The following is a 19,256-nucleotide window of genomic DNA, read 5'->3' on the forward strand; positions in this document are numbered from 1 at the left end:
CGTTTATTTTAAATGCGAGCCTTTTTCATAATCGAAGGATGTTTATTAGTTTCTTAAATTTGTTGTTGCTATTGGTTATTATTAAAACAGATTTTCAGGCTATTTTGTGTAAAAAACAAAAAAATGTTAATTTGGCTGTCGGAAACTTCAAATATAATGTAAAAATTCGCCTTAAAACTTAGTAATTGATTTTTAGACAGATAGTTGTATTTTGGACAAATTTCCAGCTTACGGTGACGTCACAGTAAAAATCCTGACAGAGTAAAACTTGTCGCCCTCTTTTTCTTATATGACGTAAAAAAAGTGTGTTAAATTTTATTTATTTTGTATAAACCTATCAAAAGTCATGCATAAGGCGGAATCCGCCCCCACCCTCCCTGTCAATAAAACTCTCGGGTCGAATAGGTTATTAACACTTGCGCTAAAAATTAAGCAATATTCTACTAATGCTTGACTCTGGTTGCTTATAGATCAGATCCTTAACTCTAATACATCAAGACCCCGTTTATTTGAACATTAGGCCAAAGTGAGTTCAAGTTTACCGTTGTTTAGGAAAGTAAGAAAATTAGTAAAAAAAGAAGAATATATATTATTCCAATTAATATTAGGGTTAATTACAGAGCACTAATCAACAGTGTCATTTTCATCCAACTTGAACACATTACTGTAACAATGCAGCACTCCATATATGAATTATGTGTGCTTCTCTGTACTATCGTTAATTTTGTGCTGTCGTAAACAAGCCGCCAAAGTCTGAACCAATGCTAATCCAGTGTATCACAATTTTCTAGAAAAAAAAATTACATCCTACATGGAGAATCACTGTCATATCTTTGATAAATATTAATAATAAAAAGTATATAAACCAGAACTGTAAATAGAGAATCACAGAATCATAGAAGGAGTTAAAAACTAAAGTAGCAAAAAAGAATCACTGTAATCTCTTTGATAAATTGATGTATGGATTATGAGAGGGGGTGGAAACGAAAGTGGTAAATACACAATCACCGCAATTTATTTAATAATATAATGTATGGATTATCAATGAAAGAGGCAACAAAGAATCACTAATTTTTCAGATAAAATCATGTATCGATTACCAGAGGGAGTTGGAAACAAAAATGGCTATCAAAAAAGTGTGTCACTTTTTGGACAAATGATCAGGATTATAAAGACACATTTTTATTAGAAACACAAGAAACTTTAAGGTTGACAGTTGCCTAAATTGTTAACAAAACAGGATAAAAAACATAAATCAGGTATTTTTGGCAGTTATAATGACATTAATATGATAAAAAAATCAATTATCATCTTTCATTAAAAGAATTGCAGAGTGCAGGAAAGATATAATAATTAAGATATCTTATAAAAAGAATGTGTATGATTTTATGTACAGTACATTCCAAGTTTGTTGTATAAAAATTTTCTTACCTACAGTAATTGTATTTTGTCCAGTTCCCATACTTAATTTCAATGACAATCAACCTATTTGTGACTTTTCTGTCTAACCTTCAGCATGTTGTTGTTGAAAGCTTCCCTACTACTGATAATTTTTGTGTCAGTCTAAAACTATAAAACATTATATCATAAAGATTATTTAGTTCTTGAACAAGTTTGAAATCATAGCTCTTTACATAATAAGGTCACACTTTATGTTAACTGTATATAACCCAAACTCCATATGATTTAAAAAATGAGTAATTTCTCTATTTAATTATTACATATCTTTACATGTTCCTCACATCATTGTTATTTATATTTTCAATACTACTAAATTGAGAGCTCTCAAATAAAGTCAAATACCATACTATGTATAAAAACAAAAGAATCCATTCCAGTCGAAATACTCGTGTTTTAGGGATTAGGGATTATATATATTGTAATGTTTAAGTAGTTATATTATTTCTCAACAAAACATTTTTGTCAGGTTCACAGTAAAAAATGTTTTGGAGCGATAGCATTACCTTAAATGTACATTATATTATTTTGCGAAAAGCTTTAAAAAATTGTGGCTTACTGGACTCCAAAAACGATAAACAGGATTTGTGCTTATTATCGAGCATCTCGTCCAACCCTAAATATTCCTCAAGTCTCTGCTGCATCACCAATAATGGCAAACACAAAATCCCTAACAATGACTTTATGTATATTTACAATATACAAGGTATTAAGATGCCCCAGAGTTGGAGAAAAGTGACAAAAAATGTTTCTTAATTCGAAACATTTATGTGAAAGGGGTAGGGAGTGGGGTTGAACAAATCTGTTAACAAATTTTATTAAAACCATATATACTTGGCTTATTTTAATTGATCTTGATGTAAACATTTGGTTGAAATTAATACGGTTTCTCTTAAAATGCCTAAATTAAAGAACTCGATAATTATAATGATAGGTATATATAATAAATATTTTGGGGGAATATCGTCACACGATTTTAAAACACACCATTCCAAGTTTAACATCATGGTTTTTATTTTTCCTAAGTTTAAACTTTAACAAAAAGATTGAGCTTTGTCATCAACATAAAAATATCCACCCAAACACAAAATTTACTTTCACTGCACACTTTTAACAACGCTGTGTCAGTAAAAACAAGATTAAATAATAGTTATAGAACATAGCTTGAATTTTTTCTATATGTTTTCTATATGTTATTGTGTCATCTTTACATTAAATATTTCCATATTTTTTTATTATATGTCCTGTGTCTCTGTCTACCATCTTGTCTAAATGTCATATATCTAGTCCACATCAATGCCTATAAATATTGGTTATTACATCTTAAATGTACATATCAACTGCCCAAGAATACTTTTGTCAAACTTCAGATAAAAAATTTTTACTTTACCACACCAAACATAACACCGAAGTATATACAGTAAAAAAATATACTTTACATATACATTACGGGCTCTTTTGTAACTTAAAATCTTAGAAAAATAAACCACAAATGAACTAGAGTCAAGTTGACACTTGGAAGTTATAAAAATAACAAAAAATTTAAAAAATAATCTAAACATAGATCAATTTCAGGTATATATACCTGTTACATTATACTTCATTTTGATGCTTCAAATTTAGGAAGATTCATTTTAACTTTATTCATAAGTTGTTGCGCATAAAAACTTTAGCTTGAGCACTTTGCGCATAGAATGCTCAAAATATTTTTAAAATTTATAGCTATATACAGAAGCATCAGGGAAAGATTACTTTTCCCACTTTGTTTATTATTAGCTGTGCCATATTTATTTATCCATTTTAATTTATATATAATGGATAACAAGAGAGTTTGGCCAAACTAATCAAATATATACTGATATCAAGTATACTGATACACACACACACACACCTTTTTTATTTGTTAACCCGTACAGAAGTGGATATTATTTTATATAGAGAAAAAAATACTATCCAAAAAGGAAAAAGTTTTAGCTTTTATGGTTTCTGCAGCAATAGTGCATGGTCCCCGAAATACTGAAATCATCAAAAAAATTTGCTAATGTTTTTAAAATTTTACAAGCATTTTTCATGCAATTATCATGAGAGTTGAGCTCTTAATTTTCAGCCCTTAAATAGCTAGCTAGCCCGCATTCATTTTCATGTTTAATCAAAAAAACTTTCAGAAAGATTTCCTGATCAAGAAATCTCAAAATTTTTACAGCAATAATTTTCAGCTTCAGAAATAAGTTTGTGGTAAGGAATAACTTATAATTCTGCAACTATAATCAAACTGTTACAGCTAGCTATAGCTAGCTAAATTATTGTATATGTAGCGATAGCTAGCTAGCTACCTACCTAGCTACTTTCAATAAAGTTCAAGAAAAAAATAAATCTATAAATATATATAGTTAGCTAGCCAGCTAGCTAGCTATCATAAATTATCAGCAGAAGACATTTGATATTTTGCATATATCCAGACAGATCTTCCCATCACAGCTGCAAATACTTAACAGAAGATTAAAGCTACCAGAAGTGTAATCTGTGATTAAAAATTAGTAACCCTTATTTCTTTAAAAGTTTAAATACAACAGCTTCCGTTGAACATTAAACAAATGGTTAGCTACAGTTGTTAAACTTTTCGAATACACTGGCCAGAGTCATCGCATGGCATCCGCTTGGTAGCCATTTTTTTAATGAAAACATGATAATGTCACGGCTGCCGAAGTGGTTGTGCGGCTATCCTAAGTGGTTGTGCGGCTATCCTAAGTGGTTGTGCGGCTATCCTGTATGGTTGTGCGGCTATCCTGTACGGTTGTGCGGCTATCCTGTCGGTTGTGCGGCTATCCTAAACGGTCGTGCGGCTATCCGAAAATGAATTAGGAATATTATTATTATTATTATTATTATTATTATTATTATTATTATTATTATTATTATTATTATTATTATTATTATTATTATTATTATTATTATTATTATTATTATTATTATTATTATTATTATTATTATTACTTACAAATATCCATCCCATTTGACCGGAATCCCGGGTCATTTGCCTGGGATTTCGGTGGACCGAGTTTCCCGTTGTAGCTGGGGCGAGGAGAATATGCACCATATAAACACGATTTAAATTTTCAGCGTTTTTCCGCAAATATCCGAAATCTCAGTCATGCGGGATATCTCAGTGGACCGAGTTTCCCGGTCTCATATAAAAAGGCCTTAAACATTGTCAAAAAATAATGTAATGGGACTTCATGTAATCGCCGTGATTAAACTAACAAGGTTACCTCGTTCCCAGGGTGTATTTCCAAGGACCGTTTACACGGGCCGCCACCAAGTTTATAAGCCAAGATGTCCCGTGAAAAAAAATGCAAAAAGAAGGAAAAAATCACCGCATTTTTTTTCTTACTTCAGAGTTTCGAATATTTAATTTAAAAAAGAATCGGCAAAAAGTATTATACGGTATAAAAATAATTCCAAAATAATTAATTAGTAAATAATAAAAAAGGTATAATTAAAATCTACCTAAATTTAGTAATTGACATATTTGTGTAACTATTTTACTTCTATATCGTCAAACTATAGCAAATGTACAAAAAAAGAATTTATTTTAGTCAGATTGGAAATATCTTATTTTTGGGATTTCGACAACATCAGTAAAATGAAAGAATGCTGAAGGTGGGCATATATTTTTCAAAAAAAAATTACGGCAGAATATATAAATTTTAGAGAAAGTAAAAAAAAGTAAGGACCACATCCTCATCGGATAGAAAGTTATGTAAAAAAAATGAAAGGTGAAACCATTTGGTCCTCCCCCAATTGAGATAGGGTTAGAAAGGTCAAAAATATTTAGTCACTATAAGTTCATTTAGTCACTTCCGACTTTTACACTATAGTAACTTATTTAAAATAAACATTTCTGAAAAGTTTTCTACGTCGCCTTTTTCACACAAAGCAAACCAATCGTTATAAAGTTGTTTTATTTTCTCTCGTTTATTGCAAACCTTTTCAATAAAAACAATTTTTCACGCGGACCATAAGTCCTGATATTTTACAAAATACGTACATGTAATTTAGCCTAAAAATATGTATTTGAACTAATTTTAAGTTGCATGCGTCCTCTTCCCTAGGGCTTGTTAGGCTTTTTATATTTGGACTGAACCTGTGTGCGTTGAGTGTCTTAAGCAAGTTAAGTAGAGCATGGCGGAATGAGACACGGCGTCATTTTTGAACGTTTCCCGCCCTTTCTCTTTGTGTTTACAATGGACTTTTTTAAACCAGTAACATCGTTAGTAATATGCAATTTCCTGGGTGTTTTCAGCATATGACTTTTCTTGTAAGTTTCCTCCGTGTGCACATTGACACGAATATTGTCATTATGTGTAGCTACTTTTTGGTCTGTATAATGTTCGGGATTTTTGATGTATACTTCAAGTTTACCTGATTCCGAATTAACAGCTGTATAATTATGGTCAGTGTGAACATGCATCGCACCGGATTGAGCATGAACCCTCATTTCTTTATCGACGATCGATTTCTTTGATGCGTTTATATCGTGTGTTTTAGATGTTTTCTTTCGATGGATCGCATTTTGTTTAAGTTGAAATTTTTTAAAAGATTTTCTTTTGCTACTCGTCACTAGTTTGTGAGAGGTTCGTATTTCATCTCTTTTGGCAGAGGATACAGAGTCTTGTGGGATTTCTTCGGTACCAGGATCGACTACCATTTGAACAGAATCTGCAGTAGCGGTTATCTGCGAATATGAATTTTTATACCATAATTAATTTTTTACATGCCGTGGCACAAGCCAAAATAGACGTGTGTTTAAAAAACGTATTTAAGAGATTTACCATACCTTAGCCTGCGTTTTTGTAGCATGGATACTCAACGTCCCCTGTTTTTTGTCATGTACTTGAAAATGTGCTTTTTGTCCTTCCGCCGAGCCAGTAGCTACGCATTGAATGTAGCACTTTATCAGGACTAGTAAAAGAAGCATATTCGTTCCCTTCATGTTGTTTATTTTTTACTTATAGTTTCTATAAGAAATATGCATATATATATATTACTTATTCTTAGCAAATTTCAAGTCGGTTACCACACTCATATGGAATTTTAAAGGGAGCTTGGATAGATTTGTGTCAGATCTACATAAATTTGATTCATGTCACGTAATGATGACTGTCGGTATCTGTACTCTTAAATTTTCTGTTGGAAAAAGCGCAGGCCTATCCATAATATTCAGAACTTCTGTAGTATACCATCATTGGGAGCCGGGTAACATGGTAGACGGACCTCTTTATTTGCATATTCTGACTCCAACATTTGCATCCGACGAAAATGTAAATATTGAAAACCGTCCACGGAGACAAGATATATGAAATAAATTAATAAATTCATAACATCTCGGTGACAAAAAAAGAATTCAAGACATAAACAGACATTTTTTATAATATTTGATCCACAAGAGTATCGAATGCTTGATTCGTGATGACCCATGTCTGTACCTAATCTATAAAACAAACTTGATTTTCAATAGGAAGAAATTTATAAAATAACAAAACTAACGACATTATAGGTGCAGAAACTTTTATAGGCCCAAACCTTCGCGAATGGGAAAATTCGTGAAGTTGCTTTGTTTCACCAGTATAAACTTTTGCGATTGAACCTTTTTAAAAGAGTTTGCGAACATAAGTTTTCGCGAATCGATGGAAAATATGCGCGTCTTCCACTTGGTCAAATTGGTCAAAATTCGCGAGAGTTTCTGCCCGTGAAAGTTTCTGTACTTAATGTAATTTTCGCACAAACATTTCATGCGAGTTCATAGCAGTGTTATTAAAGTAGATTGTTCCTTAAGGCTGTTTACACATTGTGTACTGTTTTATTTACACGGAGAAAGCTAGATACCCCACAGCGAAAATTGTGTAACAGTTAATAACCACAACAGATATTCCACATCATGGTGAAACTTAATGCCATGAGGAGATCTTCTCTGTCTCACTAATCTCGTGATCACATGTGAACACCACTTTAATTCATACAATTGCAAGATCCAGCGAGTTCAGTGTTCTGGAGAGAATACTTTCCAGCATTATTTACTGTTAATTATAAGCACGTGTTCAATAAGATACCATCTTTTCACGCTTCAGTGGGTTTTTGACACTAAATTGATTCGTTTAAACATTCTAAACATGAAAGTGTCGTTTTCTTGTTTTAAACTGGTTTTTACCAGAAGTGATTCAGGTATTTTTGTGTGCAAGAGACTACGCAAAATAGATTTTAATTTAGCGTGCGTTATACCAAAACGGCTCTTATTCCATTTTCCTCTGTACAATTTTGGATAAAATGCTCCAATATTTTAAACTCGATAATGCATAACACGCGCTTATAGAAACCACCCACAACAGAAAATCTGGCATAAAGTTAATGAAGCGAAGCGAATCAGTTGAATAGTTTTAAATACTAGTTCCCAAGCCTGTAGTTGCCAAGAAAAGTAGCCATACACCAATTTAGCTTTCATTTTAAGCAGACGCGAAAAAAGGCATGGGTCGAGTTTACAGAGAACAACTTTTGATGTGCTCATTGATGTTCACTGTGAATAGCTGGCTACTTTACCTGGAATGATAAATATGGCAGGGGGAAATTGACGCAAGTGGAGAAAAATACAATCTTTAAGTTTACATTACATTTTTTACAATATACCAATTTTTTTTAGTTCAATTCCGTTTTCCGACTCTTGATTTTATTGCAGCTTTGAGGCATGCATAATGTAAACGTTGCACCGGCTGACGTTAAAATATCAAAATAAACTTATATTTAGCTAGATGTTTTCGTTATATGTTAAAAAATTAACTTCAATTAGAGCACATGCTTATTGCATATTAACACCACATGGAAACCCAGCTTTAATGGCAAATATTTCTAGACCAATAAGAAAGCAATAAACTGGGTGAGGGGTAAGCTAGAGCTTAATATCATCAGAAGATGTTGTCAGTTAAATTGTTACTTTATCTTCTATAAAACTTTAACTTGTTTTAAAAATAGACTAATGTTTTTGCAGCTGACCGCTACACAACAGTCACACCAAACATTGGCACCATCTTTACTAAGTTGAAGCACATCATGAGCATAAATACAATCAATTATACTGATTATTATAAACAAATATGGCAGCTGCTTAAAGTGTGTTATTGCGGGGTGCTCTGTTGTTTTTGTTATTCATTTGTTGAAAGATTTGTTTACAACATTTTTATTTAGCTATACTTATACTTTAGAGAAAAATAATTTGAGTAAGTACAGTTTAACTCTTTGGGTCGTGAATCAGTGAAATACTGGAAATATAAACAGAATATTGAAAAATATTGCATCATACTTTTTGTAGTCTGCAAAAAAATGTGTAGGTTTTTCAGAAAATGGTAAACGAATAAGTTTTTAAGAAAATCCTAATCTATATAACTAGTCGGTAGCCCGTGAATACCTCCACGGTTCGTCGTTGTTTATTAATGTATTTTGTGTGTCTCTCTACTGCTGTTACCATTTTGCGTGACAGACAGACAGACATATACAGGTATTATAATATAGACTAGCCGTTAACCCGTGGAAAAATCCACGGGGTCGCCCGTCCTTTATATACCGCATTTCGTGTTTCCGTAACATGACGCGGCTTTCGCGGACAGACAGACAAAATACGGCTATTATATTAAAGAGATAATAGATAATACAAAAGTTGTGTCCGTCTCTGCCCAGCAAAGTGAATATTATTTTTGAAACCCTCAAAAAACTGAACCGGGGTACCTCAACCCAACCCATTTCGGAATCAAAACGTTGATGACGTCATCACAAGTCTATTCATTTTCTTGATCAGTGTTTTCAGATTTTTACGATGAAGGAAACGAGTATACATTTTTTTTTCTTTGGAGAAGAACTTTGCTGACAACAGCAAAATTTTAAAACCTGTATCTATATCTCATTAACCGTTTGTCAATAGCGCATAATCCGAGACATTTTCTTGAACAGAGCGTCACGCTATACATAGATGCAATAGGTAAATAAATTCTGGATAAAGTTTTGTGTACATTGGCTCTTTTTTACTAATGTCAGGAAAAGTTTTAAACCCTTGTATCTTTTTAAGAGTTTACAGAAAGCACATGATCATATAGTTTCTAATTTTTTTTCCTATATGGACGGGTCATTCAGGCCTTTTAGGTAGAGCCTTGCAATAGCACGCTACACCTCCACACACACAAAATGGGTTAGGCGTGCTATTGAAAGCACCTGCAAAATGATAAATTTTATAAGAATTTAACCAGTGCACACACCCAAAAGCACACCTAAAATACTTGAGGTGTATTTTTTGGCACACACGTATCAAAATTTTCATGAAACGGCCTGGTCATTGCTAACCCGAAGACCAGAATATGTAGGGCCGGCGAATTCGTAGATTTCAACAGGCTAACTAGTACTTTGTAAACGTTTTTGAAGGTATAACTTATTTGGGAGTGGAAGGTAAGCTGTAAATGCAAGTTTTAACAAATTTCTACTTTTTAACTTGATTTTTTTATGTTGTTTATATATTTTGTCTATGTGATGCGTGAGGATGGCAAAACTGAAAATCACAACATGTACGTCACCCCACAACTCATGTCTGCCAGATGAGATTGAATACCGTGAGGTCTTGGTATTCTATCTAATCCCGCAAACAAGTGAATTTAAACATACCTTGTCAATGAAATAAAAATTACAAGGAATTTAAATTTGTGTGTGCAGCGATTTTTAAGAATATAAAATCGCCGCTTAAATATTTACTCATGAAGAAATTATGCACGCAATGAATCAGTTTTTCTTATTTTTAGGTTCGAAATTCACAACCAACACTCGACAGAGTACAAAAGCTAGATATTTAGACAATCAGATATTCAGACAATCAGATATTCAGACAATCAGATATTCAGACAATTAGATATTCAGATTTATTTGGTAAACCTATTGGTGAACTTACTGGTGAACTTACTGGTGAACTTACTGAAATTATTAAGCCCGCTGAAACTATGTGGTTATTAAATAATATCACAGAGGATTCTCTAGTTTTTAAAGGTTGTTTTTTTTTTTTGGCCACACGCCACCACTGCTATTGTGAACCATGCGTATAGAAACTGCCGTCGTATGGTTCTTTTACTTTCCGGTGATGTTGAAACTAATCCTGGGCCTTACTCTGTTTTAAAGTCGGTACAGGGATCTTTTCAGCAAGGGGATGTCGGGCTTGGAACTTTTATTGGCACACAAGGTATGTGTAATTCCCTGTTTGCGATCGCTTGGTCGGTTATTAAAAAGGTTTCTTTTTGGAACTCAGGTGATCTTGATCATATCCTCTGCGAAGGAACAAATTGTACACGAGCCTAGGTTACACAAACCAATACTTGAGTGCAAGTGACCTCCCAAATAGTTTGACTGTTGAAAACGAGGTCATACAAATACAAGTTTAGAAAATATTTCTCATATTGTTACAGATAATAACACTACTTTACGTACATTTCATAATTCATCACGTTCCGATAAAGGACAAGGAACGTTGGGCATTATAAGCCGCGTTAGTTTTGCTATAATTTGGAGGCACCCACAAATATATTTATTTGATCCTCATAGCCGAAATAGTTTTGGACAAATAACAGAATGTCCTTTTAAAATTTGATTCATTACAAGAAGCGGAAAACTACATACGCGAAATATACGTGTCCCCTGGTCAAGGAAGGTGTCTTGAAACTCAATATTTTAAAATACTGACAACTGAACAGATAACTGATAACATTATGCTTTCCGTTCGTAGAAAGAGAAAACTAGATCAAAACAAAAAGTACCGTAAATCCGAAAGAGCTTTCGCGCAGGACAGATCTATGTTGCATTAAGTCGAGTCACAAGCTTAGAGGGTTTATACTAAACGAGGACATTTTCCAGATCAGCTGTTAAATCAGACACACGAGCAACCGAGCAATACAATTATATGCGAGAACACTCAAATTTGACATCAAAGGATACTGGCATAATTAGTGAAAACTCAATCATAGTAAGTTTGCACATAACATAAAAATGATATTAAGTCCGATCGCGTTCTCATGGAAAGTGATTTATTATGTCTAACAGAAACTCAGATACCATTTAATTCATACTGCGACACAAAATAGATTACTGTACTTTATTTCCAAACAACAATGTGGATAGGTTTTCTAGTCTTTTAGTTGGTCATAATGAAACTATAAAATTGCTTGATATTGTGAAAATTCCAGGAGCAATATTTTTTAAAATGACGAAGAAAACGTTTCAAAAGAATGCTGTTAGTTTTCTACTTCTATATCGTAAAAATTCACTTAATCGAAAGAGTCATTATACCCTATTCAACATTTTTTGGAAAACGAAATCCTTGATGTTATACACGGAGATTTTAATTTAAATGCATTTAGTGACAAAAACTATTTCCTTGATTTTCTCAATGAATATAAACAGGTTGTAACCTCTCCAACTCATATATCCGGTTCACTTATTGACCACATCTATGTCCATAAGAATGTTCTAAACACCTTTGAAGTCGATACGCTCGTCAAAAATTTCAGTGAACATGACGCAGCCAGGCTTAGACTTTCTCTAACATGATGTTTACGAAATCTTCTAGAAGGGCTACTTGAAATCAGTTTCGTCCTCAAAACGACAGATATTTACGTTGGGTTTACTTTATTGTTTTCTTTTTGTTTTAAACTTTGGTTGCATTGCAGATAACAGGCATGGCGTTTTTGTTCTCTGAGGATGGTCTCGCACTATATACTTATTATCTATGCTGATGGCGGAAATCTTCAAGCCATCGGGCTTCTTGTTTTAATTACATCAAAAATACTTGCATCAGCTTCGTTCCGGGATTAATTTTCTCATATGATTGCTCCATAAAGTTTTACTAACACGCATGCGTCTTCATTTAGATTCTTAATAAAAATGACGATCGACAAAAATAAGGATGAATGAGCATAAGCCATAACTTAACCGTAAAATTAAGCTAAAAAATGACAAAGCATACTGAGACTGCGCTTAAAATTCTTCTTCTTCTTCTTCTTCTTCTTCTTCTTCTTCTTCTTCTTCTTCTTCTTCTTCTTCTTCTTCTTCTTCTTCTTCTTCTTCTTCTTCTTCTTCTTCTTCTTCTTCTTCTTCTTCTTCTTCTTCTTCTTCTTCTTCTTCTTCTTCTTCTTCTTCTTCTTCTTCTTCTTCTTCTTCTTCTTCTTCTTCTTCTTCTTCTTCTTCTTCTTCTTCTTCTTCTTCTTCTTCTTCTTCTTCTTCTTCTTCTTCTTCTTCTTCTTCTTCTTCTTCTTCTTCTTCTTCTTCTTCCCTGAAACAGGCTAGTCATATGATACAAAAATGCCAAGATATACTGAGCATTTTTGAAATTCCAGAGATAATGAGATGCAATTTGATGCTCAAGCTTTTTAACAGAGACCCATTAATACAATTTCCTGAGCAAGATCTTCTTCCATATTATTTCCAGGACCATCTCTCCAATTAACAAAAAGCCATATTTAAACTGTTCTGATAAACGTGGCTAACGAACATTTCAATAGAATACTTACTAAAATCTCCTAGTGATCTGAATACAGTTAACAAAAGCTTTTGATTAATAAGGTTACGTTTACCATCACCCTCTTTGGCTGTATCCTTCAACTTCTCAAACTGTCCCGCCTGATAGTAGATTTCTGCAATCCAATTTTCAAACGTTCTAAGAATTTCAACAGAGACTGAATATTTTGATTCGTTTACGTTAATAATTGGCATGGAAATAATGGTTGATTTTTGTTTCATGCATTCACTATGTGGGTGACGTAAATGCACTGGCAGCACGTTTTTTAAAAACTTAAATTGTGAAAGAAAATAAAATTTTCGAGGTGTCAGCATAATGATTCGTGAACATATGGCATAAAAAATTTGGTGACGCAGTACGTACACTTTTGATTAAATGAATATCATTAGACAGATGTTGTAATGGTATTCGATTTTCAATTAGATTACTTGCCATCATGTGGAGGCCGTTATTGTCAACATTTTTTTTGTAGCCACAAGCACCCTCATATCCAAGTTATCTGATGTACCACACAGAGATGCACCATTTCTGATAATATTAACAGCCTTTTCCATAAAATGACCACCTGCTAATTTTAATAAAACATCGCGCATTGAATTTGATAAGCAAAATCCAACTTGATTTAATCTTCTTTGGAACTATAAAAATTATATATGTATGTAATATCAAATAAACGACTGGGAAACCTCTAGTCTATCTAGGCCAATATAAAAATATTTTTTTAAAATTTTGATAAAGCTACTTTATAACACATTTTTTAGGTTTAGGTCATACTTTTTAGGTTTAGTTTGATACTTTTTTAGAACGGTTTAGAGTTGACCCCTCCTTTAAGCCTTTAAAATGCTTTTGCCAGCCAATTAATTTGATTTTTCAATTTTCCCAATACTTTGTGAGTTAGCATTTAAAATTGCCTATATAATCTCAGCCTTTTGTTTCATAATAAGTTTCTTATTAAAAAATTTGTGTACATGTGGTAAAACTTATTGCTGCTGTTATGCTATGTTACTATAATTTTGATTTTTTGATTTTTTTGTGAAGTTTAATTTAATTGTATATAGACTTTTTTATTATTGATATTTTGATTTGGATAAAAACTAAAGTATGTTGACATAGAGTTGTATATATAATATTTGTCTACTGCAACCTCCTTCAATTGCAAGAATGGTGTTAATTCTCTGTAGTCGACTTAATTCATGCCATCTAATCTGCATTAACACTGAATAGACAAAACAAAGTTTAACTTTTAAACTATTACTCAAGGGTTGGTGTAACTTACCAATGCTTATTAGCAAAATTTTTAACAATAAAGAATGATTTGATTTTAACTCTTCCCATAAACTTTCGAAATCAAATGTCTGTAAGCCATTGTAGCTTGTATCATGTAAGTATGGTGGTTTAATTCTGCTACAAAGTTTTGCAGAATCACTTTCAACCTCCAACAACATGTTACTTTCAAAGCCTACCATGGAATTTTCACAAATCACAGAGAGCAGGTTTATTTTCAAAAAGCTTCTTTTTTGCCATAGATGTGGTTTTACTTGGTGAAGAAACTGCACAACGTTTAACTGAAACATTTTGTCTATGTAAACTTTGATTTTTTGGCACTGACATCGGTATTCATGCATTTTTTGAATAAACTATATACATTTACGACATGTAGCATCAGACATTCCATCTTTTTGTGGCACTCTTATTCCACATGTTTGCTCAATTTTAAATGTTAGGTAAATTTTTCCTCCACTTTTTGAAAAACATTTTGTCACGGTTTTGAGCAGTGACAATACAGCATAATCGACAAAGCACTTCATTTTTAGGTAAAGTGGCATGTTTAGTATATATCTTTGTTGGTGTATTGACAACTTCAGCCATTACAATGTGAAGATTACATTGATAAAAGTAACTCCAAAACTGACTTGCACCATTTGCACTGTTATCACTACTAACTTAGCAATATGTAGCTAGCTAAACTAAAACAAAAAAACAATATAGTTACTATATTCCTATGTACACTCAACATAAAGTAGTTTAAACATAGTAGGCTGTTTCATATACAGAAGGGGAAAAAAGGCTTATTACTTATTGCATTACTTTAGCGAAAAGGTAGCTAGCTACCTTTATGTCTAATCTGTTACAACGTCAACAAATCAGTAAAGCTAGTGACATTTGCATCTTTATGTCTGGTCTGCTACAACAAATCAGTAAAGGTAGTTATATTTGCCTGTATTTTACATGCAACTAAAAACTTAAACTTCTATCTATTTCTGGTGTCTTATGTTACATATAATAATAATAACTAGCTATATATATATAAATAATATCACAATCTTTTCTAATGTTGAGTCAATTTTTTGAAGCTGGAGACCAACAGCTCAGCTGCCATGTTTTTTGTTACTGCCGCAAAAGACAACTATGCATAAATTATATTTTGGGTATAATTATCATAAATTATAAGCGATCATGTGACCAGCTTGTTCCAGGGCCTTTTCGCCGCTATCAGCTTTATCAACAAGGCAAAATATATCCAACTTAACCTAGCTCCAGGGGTCAGTTGTTATTTTCAAATGACCGTGTTCAAGCGCGCCATATTGATTATACTCCAGCTTGTTCACCACGCGGCAAAGCGAAGTTATGTTTTTGAAGTGAAAAAAAAAATTTGGTTGGGTTAGTATAATTATTCAGCTGCTTATATTTCAGTTCTGTCAACATTTAAGATATTCTCTTCTAGTGTCTAGTTTTGCCAAGTGGCTTTCTTAAACCCCTTTCTTTTGCCAGGGGTCTTCTGAATTTCGTTGTGTTTCAGGTGGGGCACAAGGTCTTTTCCTTCCTGTCAGTTTTCCCCAAACTGACCAAAGTAAATTACTGAATACTTATTGAAAGAAAGAACATATTGAATGAAAATGTGTATTGAATGAAAATACATATTGCAACTATATAACCGAAACTTGAATACACAACATTCCGGTTTCAAAAAATCATACGCGCGCATCTTCAGAAATGACGAAATTCATAATGGTAGAATTTTGGTAGGTAAACACTGCATTTCACCAGAACACCAAACTTTAAAACCCTTTTAAAAACATTTAGCTATATTGGAAAATCATACTTTAAAAGTTCATCAAGTTTAGCTGTAATGTCTCGACACTGTGCCGTAACAGGATGTAATAATGGCGATTATTTATTAACAAAATGGCGTAAATCAATATGCAACGTTCATAAAGTATGTCATAGTGAAAGTCAATATTCTTGCGAGCCACCTTTTACGTGAGCATTTTTTACATACATTTTTAGTATTTTATTGAAAGAAACTGATTGAAGTTAAAGGAAAAGGAGTGTTTTATTTCTATTCTAGCTACAGCTAATGTATAGCAGCTAGCTAGCTTACTAACTGCATAGCCATCATAATGCATATAAACTTTTATTTTTAATCGATTGTTTCCATTTCCAAACAAGAAGAAGTATTGTATTATGAGGAAAATCTGGCTACAGATGATAAATGGTATGGATGCAGTAAAAAGGAACAAGTTGTGGTCTCCAGGAAAGTCTTCTAGAGTATGTTCTAAACACTTTGTTTCACAAAGTCCTACGGATAGTCACCCATTTCCATCATTGCATATGAGTTACAATTGACAGTTATGTCGCACTGTTGAAAATGCCCCGTCACAACATAAACAGGAAAAGTTACTGTTGCAGCTGACTATTAAAGCCCTTCTTAACAAGGTCAACATTCTCAACAGGCTTAATAAACAGCTGGAAGAGAAAGTAAAAAACTGTACATGCAAGAAACCTGTTAATGAGCTGCTATTAAATTCTGATGAAGATGTTATGTTTTATACTGGAATTACTTTCAGAATATTATACGATAAACTATGTTCATATATTACACCATATGTCAAACGTAAATGGAGAGGACTTAAAGAAACCAATATTACCTTGGTTAGAAAAGTATAAAAGGACACCAAATAAATCTGGTCCTAAATAAACGTTATGTGTCAAAGATGAGTTCCTGTTAATGCTAATGAAAATTAGGCTTGAATTATTAGGGCAAGATTTAGCTCAAAGATTTGGTATTTCTGCTACTATATCTAGTCGCATATTTGCAACTTGGGTAAAAGCAACAGCAAGTGTATTGAAATAATTGGTTTACTTTCCTGATTATAGACATTTTACTGCTACAAAACCTCCAAGATTCAGAGATGTTCAAAACCTTCATTCAATAGCTGATAGTACTGAAATATTCATTCAGACCCCCCAAAATCATATAGCACAACGGCAAACTTGGTCTAGTTACAAGCACCATAACACTGCTAAAATATTAGTTTTACCTAATTCTCATATAGCATTTATATCCAAAGCATATAGTGGTTGCATTTCTGACAAAGAATTACCAATGCAATCTAATACTTAGACTTTGTTGAACCATATACAGATGTAATGGTTGATAAAGGATTCAATATTGCTGATGAATGTGCAGCTTGCTGTATCAATATAAAAAAAGGTAAAAGAGGTCAGAGCCAAATGTCACAAGCAGATGTTAAAAAAACCACTAAAATTGCAAGTTGCGAATTCTAGTTAAAAAAGTTATTTTTCATTTGAAAAAGTTTCACTTCATTGCAAAAGAAGTTCCTATAACTCTTTTATGTCACTTAGATGACATCATTATAATTTGTGCAGCATTATGTAACCTCAAAAAGCCGATATATGGAAAGTAACTATGTATAATAAATAACCTAGCTATATAACGTATATACACATTGTTTTAGAATTTATTTACAATTTGGACGAAACCACTTTTCATCTTTAGGTGGAACATTTCCGATTTTATTTGAACACAGAAAAAGTGATACGATAGTGGACATTTATCACAACCAATACTGTTTTCGTCAATTGATTTAGGTGCAAATGGGAGTTCTTTTTTGCAGAATCCACAGTAATATTTATTTTCCACTTTAGGTGTCTTGCTGTTGTTTTTGTTGTCACAGTTATCTTTGTTCTATCTTTTCTTTTTGTTGGTACTAGTTCAGTGAGATTCTTTTTTAATCGTTTTTTTGTTGTTTACATTTATGACACTTGTAGTTGATATTGTTTCTTTTGCTGCAATAACAAAATCCACTTGTGATGTTAATATTGTATTAGTTTTTACTTTTGAATTAGGAGGTTCTACTTTTATTTTATTGCAATCCGCTGTTATTTTATTGTTAACATGCTCTTGAAAAGTAGGCTCTGATTTTTTCATTTTTCTTTTTGGAGTTTCTCCAGTAATTAAGTTAGATGTTGAAAAGGACATAGGAATGATATTTATATTATTTATGGAGGTGGTGTACTCATTTTTCTTTTGCTTTTCGTCATCTTCACTATTTTTCGAAGTAGAACATTTAGTTGAAACTTTATTGATAATATTTTTAACAATTTTTTTCAACAAATGGAAATCTCTCTTGAAAATATCCATGGTGGGTATATACAAAAAAGTCACAGTAGCTCCGGCCTGTTATACCCATTTGCCCTTCAATTTGAAAATAGTAACTGATGTTCTTTTTTAATGTCATCCTAGTTCCTAATTCGTCTGTAACTTGTAATTAAGAGAGATTATTGCTAGTGGGAATTTGACCTTTGATTGAGAACGGGCAATTTATTTCTAGTAACCCTGCTCCACAGCATTCACATTCTACAACAAATCAGGAGATGCACCTATATAAGTATATTGCTTCAATACAACAAGACCAGAGTCTTGTGTTTTAATTTTTTTATGTTTTTTTTTTATTTAAAAGTTGATATTTTCTTTTTGCATATGGCTCTAAAGATGTTCCATGTTTTACTGCATGTGTTGTAGGATACTCTGTGGAAATTCGATGTAGTGATTCGACCCTTTCGATGACTGTGCCATTCTGAACTTTGATTTTGATTTTTTGTTGCTTCATTGAGATATCTAATATGTTCGTCAGTAAACAAAGCTTTTTTTGAATGAAGTAATATTTTGGTCGCCGTTTAGTTTCCTAGTTTCTAAAAACGTTTCTGCTTCGGTGGGTAAAGTTAACAAAGATGTTTTTGAGTTCATTTTCTCTGCCTCTCTAGGTATGCTAATACCTTCCATATATATTCCCACAAGGTACTGCCCTTAATGTCGTCTTTAATAACTGTGTTGAATTGACCATGTGACTTGAACACGTGACCTTTACACGTGCGCTCACTTTTGTATATATTTTTCTGTTTA

At 32.7% G+C, this 19,256-nt stretch overlaps 1 protein-coding gene and 1 long non-coding RNA gene across 2 annotated transcripts; both read right to left on the minus strand.

Annotated features, from left to right (window-relative positions):
- Positions 1-569: 569 nt before the first annotated feature.
- LOC130623519 (uncharacterized) lies at positions 570-4,260 on the minus strand. The gene is made up of 2 exons (XR_008981147.1): positions 1,432-4,260; positions 570-787 (listed from the first exon to the last, which is right to left on the minus strand). It is a non-coding gene; the product is annotated as an uncharacterized LOC130623519 (long non-coding RNA).
- Positions 4,261-5,461: 1,201 nt separating this feature from the next.
- On the minus strand, positions 5,462-6,476 carry LOC130623517 (uncharacterized). The gene is made up of 2 exons (XM_057439003.1): positions 6,296-6,476; positions 5,462-6,193 (listed from the first exon to the last, which is right to left on the minus strand). The coding sequence occupies exons 1-2, from the start codon at positions 6,449-6,451 to the stop codon at positions 5,630-5,632; spliced, it is 720 nt and encodes a 239-aa protein (XP_057294986.1). The 5' UTR covers positions 6,452-6,476; the 3' UTR covers positions 5,462-5,629.
- Positions 6,477-19,256: the final 12,780 nt, after the last annotated feature.

This window comes from Hydractinia symbiolongicarpus, chromosome 13, assembly GCF_029227915.1.
Source record: "Hydractinia symbiolongicarpus strain clone_291-10 chromosome 13, HSymV2.1, whole genome shotgun sequence".
Lineage (NCBI taxonomy): Eukaryota > Metazoa > Cnidaria > Hydrozoa > Anthoathecata > Hydractiniidae > Hydractinia > Hydractinia symbiolongicarpus.

Coding starts and splice junctions, on each gene's coding strand:
- LOC130623517 (XM_057439003.1), bottom strand. CDS start 6,451: ATGAAGGGAACGAATATGCTTCTTTTACTAGTCCTGATAAAGTGCTAC. Junction 6,194..6,295: donor CTACAAAAACGCAGGCTAAG/GTATGGTAAATC, acceptor TCATATTCGCAG/ATAACCGCTACTGCAGATTC.